Genomic DNA, 22,677 nt, shown 5'->3' with positions numbered 1-22,677 from the left:
GACATAATTATTTATTTATTTTCCCGAATACAGGCTCTCTGGGGCATTTCTCCATCCATTTGATGGTCCAAACTCCTAAGGTTCCGTCTCCTTTGCATTTAACAAGCACAGATCATAAAACCTAACATTCTAATAACATAAAATGCCAAATAAACCGGATAATAAAGAAAACAAAAAGGAAAGAAGCATGTGATTCTAGTATGCCAGTACCAGTTAGCTAAACCCATAATTAGTAGTAATTTTTATTTAAAAATAGAAGGAGAAGAAAAAGCGGAAGAGAATAAACAAAACAGGAAGAGTTAAGTTAGGAGTATGGCGGCAGAATCGGGAAGCTCGAAGTTCGATCTTCCCGAGGAGGTGGTGCAAGTGCTACCGTCAGATCCCTTCGAGCAGCTTGATGTGGCACGCAAGATCACATCCATTGCGCTCGCGACGCGTGTCAACGCACTCGAATCTGAGACGTCTGATCTACGCGCCAAGATCGCCGACAAGGACAATCTCATCGCCCACCTGCGCTCTCAGCTCGCCTCCCTCGACGCCTCCCTCTCCCAAATCGCCGATAAGCTCGTCCAAGCCGACCAAGATAAGGTCCCAACCACCACCCACCACCCGTCGAACCCGGTTCAATTCGCTCCTTTGAACCACGTTTGACCGTTTTTCTTTTCTTTTTTTCTTTGAGATAATAGGAGAGCTTGCTGAAGGAGAATGCTTCCCTTTCCAGTACCGTCAGAAAGCTCACTCGGGAGGTCTCCAAGGTCTCAATTTCTATTCTTCATATTAAATTCTGAGTTTTAACCTAGAAATGGAAGTGAAAGAAGAAATTGGGAATTGTATTGTTAGTGTAACTTCGAGTAGAGCGTGATTGAATAATTGATGAATGTGATGTGACTGTGAATGGTTAATGGAATAGGACTAATGTGCTCTACGTTTACAGTTGGAGGGTTTCAGAAGGACGCTTATGCAATCACTTCAAGAAGATGATGATAATTCTGTAAGTGACTGTTATTGTCATCGTCATTATCATTATTTATTATTATTTTCAAGGAGAATTTTTTTTACCAGTTATGGATTTGTTTCTCATAGGGTGGAGCTCCAGAAATGGTTGCTAGAATAGAGAGTCAATCGAGCTTGACTTCCACTTCCCAGTTTGGAGGTACTTTCTAGTTTCTACTATGTTCTATTGTATATTATCCAACTTTATAAGAATGGATTTCTCTTGAGAACTGGTAGGAAACGATTTAGGTTCTCTTTGGGGGAAAACAAGAGGAAAAGATAGTTAAATGGAGGGAAAAGTTACTATTTGTTGTTCATACTGCAATTCAAACCTCATCCCTTATGGTTGAGATCTAGTTTTATCGTTTCTGGCCTTGAGTAGTTCTAATTGTATTGCAGACGATGATGCTTCACGGCCACCGTCGACATCTTCATCGCAAACACACACTTCTGATGTTGGAAATTCTTTTGTCCGGGATCGTGAATCTGATGGTATGCACTATTACTATCATCCATGAGGGGATGGGTAGACTATAGACATACATTTCAACTTTGCATTGCCAAAGATAATACAAAAATGAACTATGATTGTGCATTCTTGCATTTATTTTCTATTTCTCTCATTGCAGCCACAAGACCTCGAGTATCACAAAGTCTCCCCTTAGCATCCCAAACTAGCACCCCTAGAATTACTCCACCGGGTTCCCCTCCAATTCTTTCGGCATCAGTGTCCCCAAGAACATCCCAACCTGTGTCTCCAAGGAGACATTCAATTTCAGTCTTGAACTCAAGAGGCATGTATGATGACAGGTCTTCAGTGTATTCCTCAACGTCCTCGGTTCATAATTCAGTATCTAGCTCTGATGTAGGAGCTGGATCACAATTTGGTGAGTCTTTCCAACTTTTCTGTTATTGCTTTCGTATCTAGGAATATTTTTATGATGTAAGACTAGCATGGATTGCTCTCTCGGATCTTGGCCGGGCTAGTGTACTCACGAGTTTCTGTATCATTTTTATAATTGGGTGTCATAGGACGAACCCGGGTGGATGGAAAGGACTTTTTCCGCCAAGCAAGGTGAGACCCCTGTATCATGCATGCTACTTAAACTCTTCGTTACTTGATCACTCTTAATGGCTTACCTATTAGATAATTTGATGTTATCAGATTGAAGTATTAACACACTTCAATCTGATAACACTATGTCAAACTTCTACTGGTCATGTACGAGTCTCAAATTTAATCTATTTTTTGTTATCCATAGGAACCGTTTGTCCTATGAACAGTTTGGAGCATTTCTGGCGAACGTTAAGGAGCTGAATTCCCATAAACAAACAAGAGAGGTAATCCCTGCCTGCTGCTTTCTTTGCCCCATCTCTTGTGCTTTCCTTGATCCTCTTAATCCTTTTTCTTTTTTAGTTAACTGAAACCTTTATCTGTGGTGAAATTGCAGGAGACGCTACAAAAAGCTGATGAAATTTTCGGGCCTGAAAATAAGGACCTTTATGCTATATTCGAGGGATTGATTACTCGCAATGTCCATTGACGTTATGGCTAGCTGAATTTTCAATCGGAGTTTGTTACAACTGATGAATTTGTGTTCGTTTACGGCTTTACATACTTCTTTGTCCCCATTGTGTGTTACATCCTGTTAATTTTTGTATGATAAAATAATTCTTTGGACATGAAAGTCTGTAAATTTATATTGACCAAGACATTTCTTCACGGGACATTTTCTGGGTTGGTTCATCCAATGTAATACCTTAATATATCTTACTTGTATAATGGTTTGGACGAATATAGTCAATTCACCATGAAATCCACGAGGAATTCGTGAATTATACTTCCTTGTACTATGTGATACGATTCCTAAATAAAACAATGAACTCGAGCTAATCGCATGGTTTGCTTGTATTGTAATGGCCGAAAACCATACGTAAGTTTCTTATTTTTAACCAAACCTTTTTTTTAGTACAGTCATAGTGGTTTCTAGCAGTTTTATATTTAGATAGATTAACTTGGAAATACTTCTAGTTTTTAGAAGCATTCATAAGTTTGTTTGGATAAAATAATAATTTTTCTTTTCAACGATTGAGTTATGGGGAAAAAAGAGGCATTTCAAAATAGGGATTGGTAATGGTAAGAGCTAGAAAGAGAAATAATGAAATATAGTGAAGACTAAATTAATAACTAAGCAAATTAATATGAATCTAACACGCATAGAATATATTTCTCTTTTTTCTAATTTTATGAAAAAAGCCACTCTATATATGGGGCTATTATCTAGGAGGTCATTTTTTTAAAAGGAAAAAGAAGAAAAAAGAGGAATAACATAAGCAAATTTTGATGCACTTTATTTAGATTGGTCAAATTTCACACAATCTTGTTATGTGCAATTTACATTGGCAAAGGCAACCTGGTTATCTCCATGGAAACAAAAAACAACGAGGACGAGTTAGTATATGGAAGTTAGAACAGCTAATATAATTGACCATTTTAGGACTAATTACTTCTCTAATGGAGTCATTTACATTACAAATTCTGTTGCAGCTGATATAACAAACGCCATCTCTGTCTTGCTTCTTTTGTTTCATCATCTCCCCTATGATGTGGTCTGCTCCTCGTTCTGCTTTATCCGCCATGGCCCTTGAGCCACCGCCCTCTCCCCAACCTTCCTCTGCCACCAGGTAACACATTATTCAATGCAACCTCTAATCTTCCATTTCTTCTCATCCTTTCTTCCTTCCAACCATTTTACATTCACATATTATTCACGGGTTCTTCTAATCTTAGATATGCTATTTCTATATATGGTATAATATTTGCAGCAATGATGGATTGCAAAGCAAACAAAGAGAGCAGAATGAAGCAAAGCAGAGATCAATAATAAGGTCTCTAAGGAGGCTAACTGCGCTATCAACAGGTTCACTTCCAGGTATCAAAACATGTTGAAATTTAATTAACTGTATCTATGTTTTTAAGGTCATTGTGTATCATACTAATGATGAATTAAAATGAATGAATACCTCATTAGATGTGGAACCTCCAAGAAGTGAGGATGTCTCTGTATCTAGTATGAAGAGTTGTCCGAGTCCAGGATCCGAAAGCTCCTCTTCCAACACCGGTAGCCCTTCTAATTCCGGGGAGCAGTCAGATTTAAAAGGCAACAATAACAATAATAATTGGAATGGCATTGTTAGTATTCTGAAGAAAGGATCCCAGATGCCCCTCTATACCTTAACCTCAATCAAGGAGGCTCCCTATTTCAAAAAGAGAACCTCCGCCGAACGAATCCCAGAGGAATTTTCTGCAATTCTTAAACAAGGATCATCTCTTAATCCCGAGGCTTATCGCTTTAAAGCGTCCTGGAAATTATTCACTCTCGCAGATCTCCAGGCCGCGACCAATAATTTCAGCCAGGGTGTGCAATCCTTTTAATTTCTTGCCTGACAAGAAACTCTCGTATTAACATTTTTGTTTATTTATTTATTTTTCTTTCCAAGCTGATAACCAACTTTCATACTTTTCTTTCTTGAAGAGAATTTGATCGGGCAGGGAGGTTATGGTGAGGTTTACAAAGGCCAATTGGCAGATGGAACCTTTGTAGCAATTAAAAGGCTAACAAGAGGGGACCAAGAAGAAATGACTGCAGATTTTTTGTCTGAGCTTGGGATTATAGTGCATGTGGACCACCCCAATATTGCTAAATTGATTGGATATGGAGTTGAAGGTGGAATGCATCTTGTTCTTCAGTTGTCTCCACATGGCAGCCTAGCTTCCATACTATATGGTCTGTTAACCTCTAACAAGCTTCCAATATGATCAAGCCAAAGTTTTTTTATAAAACAAAGTTAATTAACTGGTTTCTTCCTTTGCTTGCATGAATTCTTAAGGACCTAGAGAGAAACTGAATTGGAACATGAGGTATAAGATTGCATTGGGGACTGCTGAAGGCCTCCACTATCTGCATGCACAATGTCAAAGAAGGATTATTCATAGAGATATCAAGGCTGCTAATATATTGCTTTCAGAGGATTTTGAGCCACAGGTGCATTTTTCTTTGATTATAAACACCAGTTACCAAATTTATATGCTTGAAACAATGTTAACTTGAATGTTGCACCAGATAGCTGATTTTGGACTATCTAAGTGGTTACCTGACAAATGGACTCACCATACTGTCTCCAAAGTAGAAGGCACATTCGGGTTTGTATAAGAAACTTGCCAAAGTTTTCTTTCTAATCCAGTATTTTCATTATTTGACACTTCTAATGTTTGTTTTCTTTCTTGATGTGAGAACAGTTACCTTCCTCCTGAATACTTCATGCATGGTATTGTTGATGAAAAAACTGATGTATTTGCTTATGGAGTGCTATTATTGGAGCTCATTACCGGCCGTCCGGCTTTGGACAAAGCTCAGAAAAGTCTTGTGATGTGGGTATGTTAATGTCAGCTATTTCATGGCCTTAACTTGATATTCAAAATGTCAATATTTATATTTATTATGCCTCTGGCTAAGTAAATAATTGGTTGCAGGCAAAACCACTGATATCCAAAAGCAAAATGGACGAGCTTATTGATCCATGTCTTGCTGGTGCCTATGATGAAGAGCAGATGAAATATATAATCTTAACAGCTTCTTTGTGTATAGCGGAGTCGACCGTTCGACCGCGAATGCATCAGGTATGTCCCTTAATTGATACTTGTCAAGTTAGCTCAAACGCGCTTAATTAATGTTATGGAATGGATTCATGCAGGTATTGCAGATAGCAAAAGGTGAAGAAGGCAGCATGGAGTTAGTTAGGGAACTCCTGGAACCTTTATGTGATGATGAGTTCCTTGAAGAAGAGTTTCCTTCACCTGAGAGTTCCAATGACATATCTAAACATTTGCAGACTATTGGACAAGATTAAGACTCTGCTGATAACAGCAAGCATTAAAAACTAGATTATGGCCCCTCATTTCATTTCAGATATTGCAACTGTGCAAAAGTTTAGGTGTAGTGATTTTATTTGCAGAATAGGTATTTGTGTGTATATTTCGTTATTTCTTGTGTGTATTCCATGGCAATCCAAGATTTCAAATGTATGCTGATAATATTACGCAGTGAAATTCACTGTGAAAGATATTTTATCTAATTTACTTTTTCCTTATGTAGCAAAATTAAGCACAATTATACATTTATACTGCTTTTTTATAAATAAATTAGGAAATTTTCATACAGAAGATGACAAATTACGAAGTTTGAAAGTGTGAACATTTTCTTACAAGTTATAATTGTTGAAGAGAAAACAGAAACCAAAATGTCAACAGGAAGATTAATAATTAATTATTAATTAAACTGATAGAAGTTGAGGTCAATAATAATTAATAAAGGAAAGAAAAAAAACAAAATCTAATCCTCCCGCTCGATGAGTTGGATTTGGAAGGAATCAGAAGGAAAACGAAAGACGAGAGAGAAATAATTTTACTGGAAAATTCAACTTCGAGATCGAATCGGAGAAGATGAGTAATCATAGGGTTCTGCTCTTGTTCTTGGTGACGTGGATCTCCCACTGCGAAGAAGTGTTGAGCTCGTACGCTGGTTCGGCGAGCTCCATCATCAACCCTTCCAAGGTCAAACAGATTTCATGGAATCCAAGGTCTCTTTCATATTATTGTTACTCATTTCGCTCTTTCCTTCTAAATCTAGCAATAATCAACTAAGTTCGCGAATCTCAATCCGATATTTGCAGAGCTTTCGTTTACGAAGGTTTCCTCACCGACCTGGAATGCGATCATCTGATCTCTTTGGTGAGTAATATATAATATAATATAATATGCTCCCTTTCTCTTACGCAGAATTCGTTACTTGCTAACTGTTAGTTTTCTTTGCTAATCCGAGTTACGCGTTGTTTAATTCAGGCGAAATCAGAGCTTAAGAGATCTGCTGTAGCGGATAATCTTTCTGGAGAGAGTCAGTTGAGTGAAGTTCGAACAAGCTCTGGAATGTTCATTCCCAAGGACAAGGTTTCTTCCTCTTCTTCATAATCTATCTACTGTAATCCATTTCATTTTTGAAATTCACGTTGGAATTAGTGTGATCTACTCCCCTCCCTGCCCTGAAATTATGCTCCTGAGTTTTGTAACTAATGCTGCGTATGGAGGCTTTAATTCCCTTCTAATTTTATAGGATCCTATTATTTCTGGCATTGAGGATAAGATTTCGTCGTGGACCTTTCTTCCGAAAGGTATGTCATGGCATATAAACAATTTTCTTGGAATATGCTAACTTATATTAATTTCTTCATCTTCTTCCTATCCTATATATGTTTGTATCTGTGCTCAATGTTTGGTTGGTCTTGGTATCATTACTTCTCTATGTTGTACTTGTCACCAGTTTGTTTGCTTTTCCAGTTCATGAAGAAATGAGATGTAAGATTTGTTAATTACAAAACATGAGAAGACAAGATTCAATGTAGCTTTTATTTTGTCACCTGTCATAGCTTGCTGTTTTTGCATCTGCCCCGGCTTTAGCAGAAGGAAGTTGCTAAAATCTAGATTGCTCTATGCTAATATTTTCACTTGTGGAATGAGAAAGTCTGCAACATTTTAACAGATTGGTTAATTGAGTCCGAATTGTATTTTCCAGACAATTTAGAGCAATTGGGCAGAGATACTAGAAAAAAAATTAGACAGGAGTTTGTTAGAAAACATAATTAACCTTTGACTGCCAATCATCTTCATGCAACAACATCATTATTGTTCACTTGCAAGCTAGGGATTTCATAGGGGAATGAACCTGTATCTCTATGATCATTTAAATGATTTCATAGGGGCGCGTTGTTGTACCGAAGACGTTAGCATTAATTAGTCTTGTAATATTGTTATTAAATTTCAGAAAATGGAGAAGACATTCAAGTATTGAGGTATGAGCATGGGCAGAAATATGATCCGCATTATGACTACTTCTCTGACAAAGTTAATATAGCTCGAGGTGGACACCGTGTTGCAACTGTTCTCATGTATCTCACCGATGTGACCAGTGGTGGTGAAACAGTGTTCCCTAATGCAGAGGTTTGTATAGTAATTGATGTAGTTCGTTCCTCCTAGTTATAAATATATTATTGGATAACAGTTGCAGTTCATTTCAATCTGAATAACTATATCTCTAATTATACCAAACTTTCTAGCCTGTGATCTGAATTTCTCGTGTTTTTACGAGATGCTTGTATTTTATTCCATCGCCATCTCGGCAACCAATATTAGAAAGTAGAAACCTTTTAGGAGTTTAAAGTTTGCGCTTGACTGGGTCCTCTTGGGTGGATACTCAGGCAGCATATAGTTTGACTCTGCATTTAGAAGATAGTACATGTAGTTCACACCATACACTATTCATTCTTCATATGATATTCTCAAGATCTCCTCTTTGGTTTCTTCCACTTCAAGCAGCAGATCGAAAAGTGTTTTGTTTAAGGAGGAAATTGTTTCTAGCCTTAACAACCAATAGCTAATTTGATAGCTTCTGAATTTTCACTCTGTTCACAGGAAACTCCACATAGAAGAGGTTCTGAAAAAGGAACTGATCTCTCTGAGTGTGCCAAAAAAGGAATTGCAGGTGGGAAACTGTATAATCTTTTTACGGATTTCTCACCTATGTTTGCATTATACTCATTGAGCTTTATATTCTTTCCTCACCTGGCATTACACAGTCAAACCGCGTAGAGGGGATGCACTTCTCTTCTTCAGTCTTCTCCCAAATGCTATCCCCGACACTAATAGCCTCCATGCGGGATGCCCTGTACTTGAAGGTGAGAAATGGTCAGCAACAAAATGGATTCATGTTGATTCATTTGATAAAACAGTAGGACCTGGGGGAGACTGCACTGATAATCATCAGAGCTGCGTGACATGGGCTTCCCTTGGAGAGTGCACAAACAATCCTGAGTATATGATTGGGTCTTCAGACCTTCCTGGGTACTGTAGGAAGAGTTGTAAGGCATGTTAGAAACTTCACTACAGATTCCCACATACAAGTTTCTGCCACTGGATTTCAGATTTCGGTTGGTTCTTAATTTTATTCCTCTTCTATCCTGGATTGTAAATTAATTCTGTATCATTATGGCCAGTAGTTACTAGTTATAAAGATGATACTGTTTCCTTTTTGGGGTAAAAAACTCAAAATGGCCTCTGCCACACTTCCAAGTGATAGAATTGAGTTGTAATGCGGCATCTTGCTTGTCATTTTGTTAGCTATTTTATATGGATAAACAAGCGGGAAATAATAACACATGCATAATTTGTCACTAGGGTAAATCTCAATAGTTTAAATATTATTTACAATAACTATTTTAATGCTTGCTATGCAGTATTGTTAAAGACAAATCACTGTAGACAATAGCTGGTGAGATTTCGGTTTAAATTAAACTAGTATAGTATGTACGACGTATTTCTGTTGCATTGCAATGTTGCGATGAAGTAATTATCATTTCGACTAAAGGATAATTGAATGACGTAGAAAATGTTAAAACGAGGAAGAAACCAATATGATGCTTTATACATAATTACATAGGGATAGCGATTGATAAGTAATATAATTTATTAGAATAAAAGTTGTACCATAATCTAAAGGTGGATATTCTTGGTGATATCTTTACATGAAGATGGCATTGTGAATTATTAGATAATTTGAATTATCTAACTGTTCACAATGCTATCTTATATTTTTATGAGAGTATTTTCTAATTTAAAAAAGAATGTTTGTTTTTAAATTATTGTTTTTTAAAGAAAACATTTTCAGACAAATATGATAAGTGGGGTCAAAGAATCACCAAAGTAGAGTGCGAATCCATATAGGAATAAAATTTGCTGCATTAATAGCTGATAGTAAGTGGGTGCTAGTGTTTGTGTTGTGTGACAAAAGAAGGACTAAGGCAGGAAAATCATGGAGGTGGGTCAGATGCAGAGACAGTGGATAGACTACACCAGATCATTATTCATTGAGGTTTTCAATCTAAACACAACATTTCTTTCTTTTTATCTATTTATTTTTTCTCCATTTGTTTATTTTTGTGATGTTTGGTATGATGAGAGAAGGGGTTCTTGGATGCGCAATTCCTTCAACTTGAGCAGCTACAAGATGACAACAATCCTGACTTTGTTGTTGAAGTTGTTTCTCTCTTCTTTCAAGATTCTCACAAGCTTCTCAATGATCTCACCGTTGCTCTGTCAGTCTATCATATTGTTCTTCTTACAGAGATTACTATCACTAATTAGCATATATATTCTCTTATTTTCTCTTCTCATTTGCAGAGATCAGAAAAGTGTTGACTTCAAAATGGTTGATGCTCATGTTCATCAGTTAAAAGGGAGTAGCTCAAGGTATGATATAACAATATATCATTTGCCTTTAATTCAACACAATCCCAGATAAAAAGAAAAAAAAAAACATGTTTGTTTTGTTAAGTAGCTATTGTTTTTTTGGCAATTCTTGTCTTACTCGTTCGTTCCTACTATTACTGAACCAGTCAAAGTTAAATATTAACCTTAGTTAATTATGGTTGTCTGTTTTTACAGCATTGGCGCTCAAAGGGTTAAAAATTGTTGCATTGCTTTTCGCAACTTGTGTGAGGAACAGAATATAGATGGGTAAGTCACTCTTTCTCCTCATTGAACTTGAGTGTTGAAATTTCATTCTCTAGTCACACAAAATTTTTGTTTCTGTAGGTGCCTGAAATGTCTGCACCAAGTTAAGCAAGAGTGCTGCCTTGTCAAAAATAAGCTTGAAACACTCTTCAGGGTAACCATAATAAAAAATTGCCTGAAGAACATATCTTTCATTGTGAATTTGTTTTACATTTATGTTTATTCATGTGTACTTTAATTTGTGCAGCTTGAGCAACAGATTATGGCAGCCGGAGGATCGATCCCTTTGATGGAACTTAGTTTCTGACTGATCCAATTTGTAAAAATAGAAGCTTGTAAGAGTGTTTTGGAGTCGTCTTCTCCTTGGTTGAAGTTTTTCTCTTTTATGCTGTGATGAATGTGTGGATTCTCATGTATTGAGAACAAGGAAGTTTGAAGTTTCCATCTTCTGTACCTTATTTAAGAAACAGAACAACTAGTGTAATTTGTCATTTTTTTGCATGGTTTAACAAAGTCTAATTAGATAGCAACAGGATCAGATGGTTTATTAGAATTTGAATCAGAAACAAGTTTCACCATATGTGAAGAAAAAATGGCCCTTTTACAAAATTTGCTTAGATTTATGTACATAGACCAATTATGCTGTGGGGATAGCCTAGTGAATATTATTGTTGTTTTCTTCTGAAACTGATAGAGACAGGTGACTATTTGGAATTGAATTGTTTCTGCTGGTATAAACTTGAAGAAAAGTGAATAGTGACATTGTTGTCATTATCACATGGCATTAGTTGGCAATGGAATCATAGGATAATGGTAAAAGATTGTGGAGATATAAAGTCACTTTATTATATTGGAATAAGAAAATGGGGACAGCGAATAATTCTATGAAGTTGGTGGCCCAAGATAAGGTGAATCATCACAAGATATGATATGATTCTCTTCTTCACAAAGTCAAATCTATATGTGGTAGCCTTCTCCCTCTCTATTAGATGCTGCGCAAATTAAGCCCTATCTTTTGTTGTTTTGTTTATCTTTAATTTTATCGCTTCTCAATCCTAATAGCAATATAAATAAGCCACCAAATCACTCGTAATTTAAATATAAAATATATATTGATTATACCGCGAAATAACATATGTTTATACACAAATCTATAATGATTGATTTGATAAATAATTTTTAATATAAACATATTATTTTTGTTTACTTTATGGTTGAAATTTAAAATTGTAGTTATAATAAGGATTTTGATCTATATAAAAAACGGATTTTGCTAATTAATTGTCAAGAATATTCATTAATGTTTTAAAAGAGTAATTTTTTTTAGTAAAAAAATAAGAATTAGTTGAAACTTGAAAGACTAAAACCCGTTACTTTTTTTTATAGGATTTCAACCTTTAGTCCTTTACTTTTTTAACTTTTTGATATTCCAAAAGAGTAGTATTAGGTAACTAATTTTTTTTTTTTTTTGGAAGTGCATAGAGCTTAACACTGTAAGGTGGAGCATTGAAAAGCAAATAAATTAGATGACAAACACGTCAAAGACCTTAAAAATCTAGTAACCCCGAGTCATCTTCGGTATTGTCATCAACAACCACAGGGTGCATTCCCAATCTATTTATCAGAAAAACTAAAAGACCTACTTATAATGTCCACTACATCTGAGGCTTGATTTTTGAAGATTTTGACATTCTTTTCTTGCCAAATTACCCAAATAACTGTAAAGAAGCCAATGAACCACTGCTTTCTCTCCACCTTTCGCACAGAGGCATTTGTCCAACTTTCAAAGTGTTGCTTTAGTGAACTTGGCACTGTCCAAATCCTTCCAAGAGCAAACAGTCAAGCACATCACACCTGCCAAGTAATCTCACAACCAATAAATAAATAAAAGGCATACTCTATAGACTTATAAAATAAAACACACAAATTATTATTCTGGTCAAGGACCCCTAATCTACACAGTCGATTCTTAGTAGTCGCCCTGCCAACCAACACAAACCAAGCAAACAACTCAATCCTTGGTGAGACGAATCCTCTCCAAATAGAACTAGTGAAGCTATAGCTAAGGATTGCCTCTAGGAGAATTTCCGCTTGCAACACATGCACAAAAGAGTTAGTCAAAAAAATACCTGACTTATCAAATTTCAAACCACTCTATTCTCTCTCTCATATGTTGGCCTAACTGAATGTAACCTCTCATGAAGTTGGCTTACTATCTCCAACTCCCATTGGAATAACTCTCTCTGTCATTGAAAAGTCCATATTCACTCTATCTCATTCCAAAACTCACAATCCCTTATAACAGATTCTTTAAGGTTTGAGACCAAGAAAAGTCGTAGGAACTCATCCTTCAACGCCCCACTAGGTAACCATCTATCCTCCCAGAACCGGATTGTTCTGCCATTCCTCAAATCCATAGCCAAGCCGCCGATCATTTTCTCTCTCACATGTGACTCCCTGATTTGCAAAAGGCATATATCCTTCCATAAACTCCCTCTCGTAGGTATAGGCTGAACACTCAGCATCTCAGACGAATTCATATGATTACAGGAGCAAATCACTTTCTTCCATAAACTTTTTTTCAAGTAATATCAATTATTTTTTTAATTATTTTATTTATTTTAATTTTTAGATTCTAAATCATAAACATTTAACTCTAGATCTTAAATTATAAACCTAAATACTAAAATTGGTTAATGTTAGTTAACTAAAAATTGGTTTCCTATATTTTTTCATTCCAAAATTAAAGATTAATGGCTATTGACATAGTTAGTGTAGACTGTAGATTCAAATAGCATATGAAATATCAAGCATTGAAGAATTATCAACCACACAACTAATACCATATCATATAAATTTAAAATTATATGACAAAAGATGGGTTATTATTTGCAAAATGATCACAAAGAATTGCTCTTAGCTTTGACCTTGAGGATTACTCCATTTTCTCCTCTGTTCTTCAAAGCTTGCTACCTTAGCTGACTGATTATGATCACTAAGCTTCTCTGCATACAAATCATGATAACCTTTCACATCCACCTGCCTTAAAATTCTCACTAATTTCCCATGTTCCTCATCCACTACAATTTTTCCATCACTGGATTCCACACCATCAGCCAAAACTTTAATTGGCTTCACCTCAAATTTCGGATTAAGACTTAAATGGTTATCAGCCATGACAACCGCACCTAGAATTTCCCCCAAGAATGTGTCCTGCAACATGATATTAAAATACATTACTCATGAAGTTTTACATAAGCTAGAAATTAGATGTGGATTTAGGAACCTATACCATATGCTGATATCTTTCATGAACTTGCTTCAAACGGTATAGCCTTGACAGCAAGCGCTTAGAAAACATAGCCTCCGGGGTTTTTGTTCCTTTTGTCCGAAGCAACCGGCTTATGATATCGGGGAAAGAACTTACATTGCGCTGGACAGTGAGTGGAATGAGTGTGATGCTAAGTTGTGATTCAAATACTGTCTTGGCAGCTAAAGGGTCCAAGAACATATTGAATTCTGCATATTGGTTTGAGGGAACAGAAAATATATTTCCTTTGTCATTGACATTGCTGCTGATATGTCCCCCAACTACATAAACCTCCTATAACATGTTGCAATAAAAGTTATATCATTTTTCATACTTCCCTATGCCAATTAAAATAATGCTATATCAATCATACCTCAATTCTAGAGCTAACATTCTTGAATGATACCACCTTTGCCAAATTAGTCAATGGTCCATTAGTTAATACTGTGATCTTAGAATTTGGTTCAGTTTGCAATATAGAATCCCAAACTTCCATGGCTAATGATTGTCTAAGTTCAGGGTGATCAGTATCACGAGGAGCCCCAAACTTTACAGAGTTTTCTGCTGTATACCTGAATTAAAAAAAAACAGTTTGGTCATCATGACTGAGTAGTTAATCTATTATTGTTGACAAGGAACACTTGAAATTTTTATGATTTATGAAAGTAGTAACCTTCTTGGGCTGCGAGGTAGATGGCGAGCAAGGCCATAGAGCGTGTCAGAGTCTAGAAAGCCGCCACTTCCATGGGGAATAGCCTTAACATAATTGCATTGTCCAACAGCTGGGAAGATTGGATCTGTCTGATTCATTGCAAAAACATCTCCAAGACCAACTGGGATGTCGTCGCGGCCCATCATGTGTAGGATGTCATATATGATATCTATTGTTGCTGCATTTGCCCATCCTGTTGGGCTCACAATGATTGCCTAAGCCACAAGCCACTGATTAAGTTCAGCAAATATAAAGAGTTCTTTTTTTTTTCTTTTCTTCCATTCACAGAAACAACCAAAAGGGAAACATTAGAATGGATACCTTAAGATTGATGACTTCAACAGGCACTTTCAGGAGGTAAAATAGAGCAAGAAAATCTCCTGCACTCATGTCCATGTCAAACACAATAGGTTTTCCTAATCTTTTATTATGAAAACTTGGCTTGTAAGTTTCTTCTTTGTAGTAAGGAAACTGTGTAGTGAAGTTGAACCTCCCAGAATTCTGTGGTTGTTTTAGAACCTTCAATCCACCCAAGAACCAAAATCAGATTCTGATACACATAAATATTCAAATAAAAAGTGAAACTAACATTCAAGAAGTTTTTGTAATATTCTCTGTCAAGTGAACTCCCAAAATCCCGGTTAGGCTTCGCTTTTGTGGCAACAAGTACTCTCACTGAGTCTGGGACATTTACCTCTGCTGTGTAACCATCCTATAAAACATGTTGCAGAACATATCATAAGAACTGATATTGTGTGTAACAAAATGAAGTTGCAACCTTAGAAAAGAAGCCTACCTGACATTTTCCTTTGCCATTCTTGACAAAGCAAAGAGGATCTCTTAGTCCTTGTTGAACATGACCACTATGCACCCCACCTTTCTCTAGATTGAACTTAGGAACTTTAAGATTATCAAAGAATGGATTGGATCCATCAGATACACCGTAGGGTTTATTCGAAGTAATGACAGTTATGTTCATATACTCCATTTCAGCAAATTCATTTTCTCCATTCTGGTTATTGGGTTTACTCATGATTGAGATTGCTATACCAGCCATGAAAGAATCCCACATAAAATAACTCTACTAACAACAAAGTCATTATGCATAATATATTAGCTCTAATTATCATCCATAATCAAGTAAAACAAAACAGATGTTAATAACAAAATAACTTCTGAAACATATATATTTACCGAATAGAATTGGTCATCAAACCAAGTATCACGAGTTATTTTCAAGGACTTGAAACAATATTGTGCCTCATATGTGTATTGACTCTTTTCAAATGCATCAAAGAATTGTTCATTGATGGGAATTGTGTTTGTTGCATCAAGTGGTACAAGGGTGATAGGAATTCCAGAATGAATCACCTGCAAAATTGAGTTTTAAACTATGTTTTATTGTTTTAGTTTATTTTAATTTTCTCTCTGATATTTCAAATATATTTCATCAGTTAACATCATTAACAAAGATTGAACTAGGCTTACATGTCAATAACAAGTCAATATCTATAATTGAAACATGTTGAAATATTGGAGGTATAATTGAACTAATGCATGCACTAACCAATGTGTGTTAACAATAAACAATAATTATAAATTCAATCATACTAGTACACCAAAAATTAGCTACCAAATTAACCATCCGTATTAAATATATATTGAAATACAAAATACATATTGAAAATAAATTAAACAACACACATATATATATACATAGATACATGGTGGCTGATTCAGTGGCTGGTTTTTTATATACACCTAACAATTTTGTTATAAATTACTTTGAAGAGGCATACCTGATATGCAGCAAAGGGGTCTCCAAAAATATTGAACTCTGCAAAAGGGTTGGTGTTATAATCAGTGAACATGTTGCCATGGTCACCACACTGCCTAGGCACACAGGAAGAAGAGGTTGCATTTTTGGGGCAGCAACCAGTTGGGTTGCTTGACCTTACACCTCCACCCATTATATAAATATGCTCTATGTTCTTCTTAAGGTGTGGATTACTCATAAGGAAAATGGCCATGTTTGTGTGTGTTCCACTCATAAGCAGTGTTATTGGACCCTTTGATATTTTGTCAATCAGCACTTCCTGAGAGCTTGCCTGTCTCAGAGGACTATATTTCCTTCTTCCCTAATTTCATGATCAACTCAAAAATTATTCATAGCAATTTTAGGCTCGAGCATATAGAATAATTGAGTAACAATGAGAACATCAAATCATATAATTATGTACTTTGCAATGTATCTTTTATCTTGTTATGGATACTAACTCCTAAGCCAAGCTCCTAAGGTTGGGTTAGTGTAGATGTATATGTACTTGTTTTCCTCTCTTATGCAGTTAATGATTTCATTTTCACAGTTTGATTTTCATATAATTTTTCTTTTTATGTTATATGACTTTAAGGTTGGTGCAAACAAACTTCTCTAAGCTAGAAGCCTAGGAATGAGTTTACGTTTTATTAAATGTTGAAAGATAAACCATTAAAAATATATTCGAATTATTTTGTACTCTTAAACTTTCTCATTAATAAAAATATTTTCAAATTATTTAAAGACGTGACAAAAATACATAACCATGAATTAAAATATTTTAGTTAACTGAAAAAAAGATGTGGCAAATAGAGCTTCTTATATGGTAAGTGAAATCATAGTTGTCAAAATCGAATAAATAATCGAACTAATCAGGCTACTAATTTACTGGTTTATTGGTTTAATTAATGAATTACTAGTTGAACCGACAAAACCGATCCCAGGCAAATAAAAAAATATAAAATAGTCAAAAACCTAAAATAAAAAATTTAAAATACATATCTTTACTAATATTTTAAAAATAATCAAGTTTCAACAAATTATAATTCGATTATTATTAAATAAGTATATAAAATTATAATATTCTTTTATAACAAATATTTTTTAATTTTATTTTTATATTAAATTATTTTTATATTTATTATATTATTATATACTGTTGCATGTTTTTAAATTATTTGAGAATATTTTTGTTAGTTACAAAATCCGGGAGCATTTTTGTCTATGTCAAAATAATTTGAATGTATTTTTTGTAGTTTATCCAATATTACTACAATGAAAACCAACTTGGGTTAGTCAAGTGGTCAACTTACTCGTCCGCTTAAGTAAGGGTCGCCTTGAATGGAGCTCTGATTCGCGACGGATTAGTTCTTGGTCTGTCGAATTGGGGAATACCGTGAACAACCAAAAAATACTACAATGACTTAATAATTATTTTTCCTTATATAATATCTATTTTATTATTTCATTTCACTTCTATCGAACACAAACTCTCTCTTCTCTCTCTTCCTTTTCTTCCTTTTCACATCAAAGTTCAGAACCAAGAAAGAAGAAAAAGAAAAGAGCCGAAGTTAGGGAACAGTCAAAAACAAAACGGTTCTTACAAATTTCAAGCAAGAAGAAGGGCTACAACAAAGGGGTAAATCTCATTCGGGCAGAGCATCTCAAAAGTTGATTTCTCCATTTGTGCTTCTCCAAGAAATCGTGAAGAAATCAACTATGCACAAAGCACCATTCTAGAAACTATGGAAAAGAAGAACTCAATGATGCTCTGCCTAAAATTCACGGTCAAGAAACTAACTTGGGGCCAAAACAAATATCAACGGCCCAAATTCAAGATCCTTGAAGAAAAAGGTTGAAAAAAAAAGGTAAGGTTGCATGTCATTGCTTCTGCTCTCTCTCACCTCTGACCACGTCGCTGCTAGTTCTGTTGCTAGAGAAGAAGACAATCCAAGTGTTGTACTTGGTTCAAACCTTGGAAACTTCACTCTTCTATAATAAGGGTGAACGACCAAGGATTAACTAAGAGAGAAAGAGCACTTGTTTAGATTTCCATAGCTCCCTAAGCTGTTTTTGTTCTTTTCCTTCGTGATTTTCATATTGTAATTTTTCTCAATTTAGTCTGTCTAAGTTTTATTAAAAAAAAGACAAAAATGGTAAAGTTTGTAAGAAAAAGCTAATGAGTGAAAAAAGACAGTGAGATAGACTTGGAGAAAAAGCCATAGTTATATCAGAAATTCTTTGTAAATTTTTCTATTTTGTGTCATGATCCTGAGAGGGTTCCTTTACAAGTTGGGTTAGCACTTTGCTGTTGAAAGTTAGGTTGAATTTTAGTCAAGTTTAGGTTGGATTAGAATCTAAACTTGTCCTAGATAGGACTGGGGAGATCCTAGGGAGAATTGGTGACTGTAATCTGTTGAAAAGATAGTAAATTCCGTCACTGTTGTGATGGAGACTAGATGTAAGCTACATTGCACTAGGTAACTGAATTAGAATACATTTGTGTATCAATCTCTACTCTTATCTCTGTTTCTGATTCTGCACAATAGGAGACAAAACAAAAATATCTCCTACCAAGTTAAGAGATAAAACCAAAATATCTCCTATATTTTCTTAACAGAATGCAAGTATACACGAAAAAGAAAAAGGGGCCAAGATTCAACCCCCCATTTTTTAGCCATTGATAACCCTCAATACTCAATTTGACCCATAAAATTTGAGGTCGAAATCAAAATAACTCTTAAAAAGTTATAATTGAATCAATTTGAACTCCAAAATTTATAATAGTAACTCACGTTAGTCTATGAGATGATTTTCATTAATGTCGTACTAATTTTACACGTTAACTTATCATAATTTGGACTCTTCACCTATGTTTTATGTGACTCAGACCTACTAGAAAGCCCAAAAACTTAATTTGCTCTCTAATATTCTCACGAAAATGATAATAACAAGTTCAATTTGTGAAATTTGAAGTTCTGGCGGCAGCTATCAAGCTTTTAGGAACTCTAATAAATATTGATCATATGGAATTAAGACGATGAATCCAAATTGCAGCATATTAACATACCAAATTAGTATGTTGTTAATTGAGATAAATTGAGGAATTAACGCGAGTTATGATTGTAACTTTGAGGGATTAATTTAAATTAATTAAAATTTTAAGGTTTAATTTGAATTCAAATTTAAAATTTGAAGGATTAAATTGAATATTAATTTTTATTTTAATTCTTATAATATATTTTTTTAAAATTTTGATCCAATAAGACAATGGTTGTCGTTAGTTTGATATGTACTGAAATAGCAAACAAAAATGCTAATATAGTAACAACATTATTTAATCCGACATGTCAGCAATTAGTGTAACAAAATACAAATAGATAAATCAAAAAGTTTATGGGACCAAAAATTTATTTAAACTTATCACAATTAATCAATTAATTTTAATTTATATAAACTAAGCAAAGTATGATGTTAAAAGTGAGTTAATTATGATTACTGATATTTCATAATTGCTAGGAATAGATTACGAATAAAGTATCAAAAGAACGACAAATGCTGTTTGCAGGACGAAAATAAGAATAGATAAATAAAAAAAAATGGGTTTTGTTAGATAGACAATAAATTTTGTAAATAATATGAATAATGGGTTTTAAAATTGATCCAATAAAATAAAATAAAACTCCACCTCAAATTATCTTTTAAATCTTAACATTAGAATAATCATCTGCGCATCTAGTAAATTGAACATCTAGTCATTGTTAAATGTGCATGAGTAAATCAAATTAAAAGAAATAACCATTCAATTAAAAATAATGAACATAATTATCTGTATATCTATTAAATTAAACATACGACATATTTATTGTTTATATTGTTTAATATTTTCATTGTCTACCTATATTTTTTCAAAAAATTTATGGGACCAAAAATTTATTTAAACTTATCATAATTAATCAATTAATTTTAATTTATATAAACTAAGAAAAGTATGATGTTAAAAGTGAGTTAATTATGATCTTTCATAATTGCTAGGAATAGATTATGAATAAAGTATCAAAATAACGACAAATGATGTTTGCATGACGAAAATAAGCTATATATAAACTTTATAAAGTAGATTTAGGATAGATTATAGATTCTTTTCTGCATTGGTAGATTTTCCTAGATAAGATGAGGTAACAGGAAGATAAGACTATACAATAAATATCTGTAATTTCTTTTCCTTTTTAGGAGATACATTAATACCAACAAAAAAAAGTAAGAGATACATTTTTAAAATAAAAAAATATACAAATTAAACGAGATCTAACCTTTTTAATGAACTAGTCCAACTTTTTATAAATTTCATAAATAGAAGTTATTTAATCTACTATCTTTGCGGATCTAATTTTAAATTTAAAAGTTTGTCCATATACAAAATGTATACATTTTGCTGAATTAATGTGTTTGTACGTTTAATATATTTTAGTCATGATACTCATATACACATTTTTTAGTTAAATATGTTTATAAAAAAATTTAAATAATTTAAAAATTAATTTATATTTTAATATTAAAAATATTAAAATATTATTATAATAATATTTTATTATGTCTCATAAGAATTTAAAATTTGTGTCTCAGTATATCTCGTGTCGTCTAGATCCCGTGTCAATGTATGATAGGTGTCCATTTAAAGCGGACTAATTAACGAGTCAATCCTATGAATTTAGCCATTTTAATGACTCTAAATTAATTAAGGGAGGAAAAAATGGAGAGGAGGGAAGAGTTGTACACTTCTTTCCACCCAAACTGAGCATTAGGTTGAAAAAGCGCTGCCAAGAGTTCAGACTGTTATTTCGTCGTAGTACTTGAGAAATTTCCATAGATTTGGTCCGTTTTAGTTTTTGATTAGCAAAATCCTCTGATAGAGGCAAGGTAAGAGCATAATAGGAAACAGTGAATTCACAATTAATTACGTGACCGACCGACAGTGGTCTTTTATGATTTGTGAGTTATGGAGTGTAGGATTTACCTGAGGAAGGAACGCTTTACGGATGCCATAATTTGAATTGACATCTAAGCGGCCACCAAGACCAACAGGAATGGCCTGCCTGTATCTGCAGCCTCCTGCTGTTCTGATCGCCTGTTGTATGATTGGCAGATATTCACCCACGTTTCCCAAAACGGTACCGTTTTCAAGTATTCCCCCTTCTCCACCCACTCCCACCGCAATCTCATCCCTTCCCATCATATACAGCAAGTCGTATATCTGATTCACCGCGTGCCCGCTGTCCGTCCATGCATTCGCACTTATTGTCACACCCTGCACCATTCAATTCATTATTTTCTTTTTATCTCATTAATTCTTGAATAATAAAATTATGACGACAGAGACCTCTAATTGAAAGAGTGAAGTGTTGAGCTTTAATAGGTAGAGAAGAGCAAATAAATCGTCAGTGTCAACGTCTGTATCCAACAGAATCCGCTGAGGCTTCCCTGCCATACCGCGGCCGCCTCCTCCTATTATCAATATCACACATACCAAACACCACCTCCACCTCCGCAACAACGACAAGAGCAACATTAGCCTCTGATCTCTTTCTAGCTTACTCTCCTTAGCTGGTCAAAGATGTTCAATAGAGTAGCAATAATTCAGTATAATATATATGATGGCATTGGTTGGTTGGTTGGTGTTGGTGAGGCCGCGAGGGTGTACTAGCTAGGAAATTAAAATAGCATTAAGTATGCATCACAAGCGCTCTGCTATAGTGCTATCCTTTTTCTATTGCTATTATATATTGGGTTATGGTAAGTAACAGATGACTTTTTTGAACAATATGAATAATTACATATCTATCAAAATGAATATTTAATATATTCATTAGTTATATTGTTTATTATTTTCATTGTTTACCTATACTTTTTGTTATATATTAAACACATTTCTCATGCATATATATTTCAAACTTTTCATCATTTATTGTGATGACGGCAAAAATAAAAGAGAAAGTAATGAAGGAAAAAAATTAGTTATTATTGTAAAAAATATTAAATAATCAATATTTTTTATATTTATTTCAGATTTAAGTTAATATTATTTAACTAAACTCATTATTTAAATTATATAAATTTTATTTAATAATTATATAAAAAATTTTTATACTATAATGAATTAAAATTAAATCAATAACAATTAATTAACAATAAAAATAGTGGTTGAATACAAAACTTATAATTTT

General features: G+C 34.2%; 5 protein-coding genes across 5 annotated transcripts; 4 read left to right on the top strand and 1 right to left on the bottom strand.

Moving 5' to 3' along the window:
- The first annotated feature begins 33 nt into the window (after positions 1–33).
- Positions 34–2,887, top strand: LOC107464732 (uncharacterized protein At4g15545). Its single transcript, XM_016083691.3, has 9 exons — positions 34–588; positions 687–755; positions 935–991; positions 1,084–1,153; positions 1,393–1,485; positions 1,623–1,880; positions 2,026–2,068; positions 2,256–2,334; positions 2,445–2,887. Exons 1-9 carry the CDS (start codon positions 313–315, stop codon positions 2,535–2,537), a joined length of 1,038 nt encoding a protein of 345 aa, XP_015939177.1. The 5' UTR covers positions 34–312; the 3' UTR covers positions 2,538–2,887.
- Positions 2,888–3,538: 651 nt separating this feature from the next.
- LOC107464808 (receptor-like cytosolic serine/threonine-protein kinase RBK2) lies at positions 3,539–5,983 on the top strand. Its single transcript, XM_016083775.3, has 9 exons — positions 3,539–3,678; positions 3,820–3,926; positions 4,026–4,412; positions 4,530–4,781; positions 4,885–5,039; positions 5,118–5,197; positions 5,294–5,429; positions 5,528–5,674; positions 5,749–5,983. Exons 1-9 carry the CDS (start codon positions 3,596–3,598, stop codon positions 5,902–5,904), a joined length of 1,503 nt encoding a protein of 500 aa, XP_015939261.2. The 5' UTR covers positions 3,539–3,595; the 3' UTR covers positions 5,905–5,983.
- A 473-nt stretch (positions 5,984–6,456) lies between these two features.
- On the top strand, positions 6,457–9,279 carry LOC107464724 (probable prolyl 4-hydroxylase 4; the record flags this gene model as incomplete). The annotated part of the gene is given in 7 exon segments (XM_016083684.1): positions 6,457–6,633; positions 6,727–6,784; positions 6,896–7,000; positions 7,164–7,221; positions 7,872–8,047; positions 8,519–8,588; positions 8,683–9,279. Coding segments are annotated over 7 exon segments (940 nt in total), but the record flags the coding sequence as incomplete, so codon positions are not given.
- Positions 9,280–9,811: 532 nt separating this feature from the next.
- Positions 9,812–11,145, top strand: LOC107464716 (histidine-containing phosphotransfer protein 1). The gene is made up of 6 exons (XM_016083676.3): positions 9,812–9,974; positions 10,067–10,197; positions 10,283–10,351; positions 10,547–10,618; positions 10,697–10,769; positions 10,863–11,145. The coding sequence occupies exons 1-6, from the start codon at positions 9,915–9,917 to the stop codon at positions 10,920–10,922; spliced, it is 465 nt and encodes a 154-aa protein (XP_015939162.1). The 5' UTR covers positions 9,812–9,914; the 3' UTR covers positions 10,923–11,145.
- A 2,256-nt stretch (positions 11,146–13,401) lies between these two features.
- LOC107464698 (nucleoside hydrolase 3) lies at positions 13,402–22,161 on the bottom strand. Its single transcript, XM_016083655.3, has 11 exons — positions 21,834–22,161; positions 21,471–21,761; positions 16,437–16,775; positions 15,832–16,008; positions 15,434–15,718; positions 15,227–15,349; positions 14,959–15,156; positions 14,599–14,852; positions 14,299–14,497; positions 13,908–14,219; positions 13,402–13,828 (listed from the first exon to the last, which is right to left on the bottom strand). The coding sequence occupies exons 1-11, from the start codon at positions 22,020–22,022 to the stop codon at positions 13,532–13,534; spliced, it is 2,664 nt and encodes an 887-aa protein (XP_015939141.1). The 5' UTR covers positions 22,023–22,161; the 3' UTR covers positions 13,402–13,531.
- Between the last annotated feature and the right edge of the window lie 516 nt (positions 22,162–22,677).

The sequence above is a fragment of the Arachis duranensis genome, chromosome 1 (genome assembly GCF_000817695.3).
Source record: "Arachis duranensis cultivar V14167 chromosome 1, aradu.V14167.gnm2.J7QH, whole genome shotgun sequence".
Classification (NCBI taxonomy): domain Eukaryota; kingdom Viridiplantae; phylum Streptophyta; class Magnoliopsida; order Fabales; family Fabaceae; genus Arachis; species Arachis duranensis.
The sequence above is the reverse complement of the archived record's forward strand: the minus strand, read 5'-3'. Positions and strand labels throughout refer to the sequence as shown.

Coding starts and splice junctions, on each gene's coding strand:
- LOC107464732 (XM_016083691.3), top strand. CDS start 313: ATGGCGGCAGAATCGGGAAGCTCGAAGTTCGATCTTCCCGAGGAGGTG. Junction 1,154..1,392: donor TTCCACTTCCCAGTTTGGAG/GTACTTTCTAGT, acceptor ATTGTATTGCAG/ACGATGATGCTTCACGGCCA. Junction 1,881..2,025: donor AGGAGCTGGATCACAATTTG/GTGAGTCTTTCC, acceptor TGGGTGTCATAG/GACGAACCCGGGTGGATGGA.
- LOC107464808 (XM_016083775.3), top strand. CDS start 3,596: ATGATGTGGTCTGCTCCTCGTTCTGCTTTATCCGCCATGGCCCTTGAG. Junction 4,413..4,529: donor GACCAATAATTTCAGCCAGG/GTGTGCAATCCT, acceptor TCTTTCTTGAAG/AGAATTTGATCGGGCAGGGA. Junction 5,430..5,527: donor AGAAAAGTCTTGTGATGTGG/GTATGTTAATGT, acceptor AATTGGTTGCAG/GCAAAACCACTGATATCCAA.
- LOC107464716 (XM_016083676.3), top strand. CDS start 9,915: ATGGAGGTGGGTCAGATGCAGAGACAGTGGATAGACTACACCAGATCA. Junction 9,975..10,066: donor CCAGATCATTATTCATTGAG/GTTTTCAATCTA, acceptor TGATGAGAGAAG/GGGTTCTTGGATGCGCAATT. Junction 10,352..10,546: donor TTAAAAGGGAGTAGCTCAAG/GTATGATATAAC, acceptor CTGTTTTTACAG/CATTGGCGCTCAAAGGGTTA.
- LOC107464698 (XM_016083655.3), bottom strand. CDS start 22,022: ATGTTGCTCTTGTCGTTGTTGCGGAGGTGGAGGTGGTGTTTGGTATGT. Junction 16,009..16,436: donor ACCCCTTTGCTGCATATCAG/GTATGCCTCTTC, acceptor TCAATTTTGCAG/GTGATTCATTCTGGAATTCC. Junction 13,829..13,907: donor ATGAAAGATATCAGCATATG/GTATAGGTTCCT, acceptor ATCATGTTGCAG/GACACATTCTTGGGGGAAAT.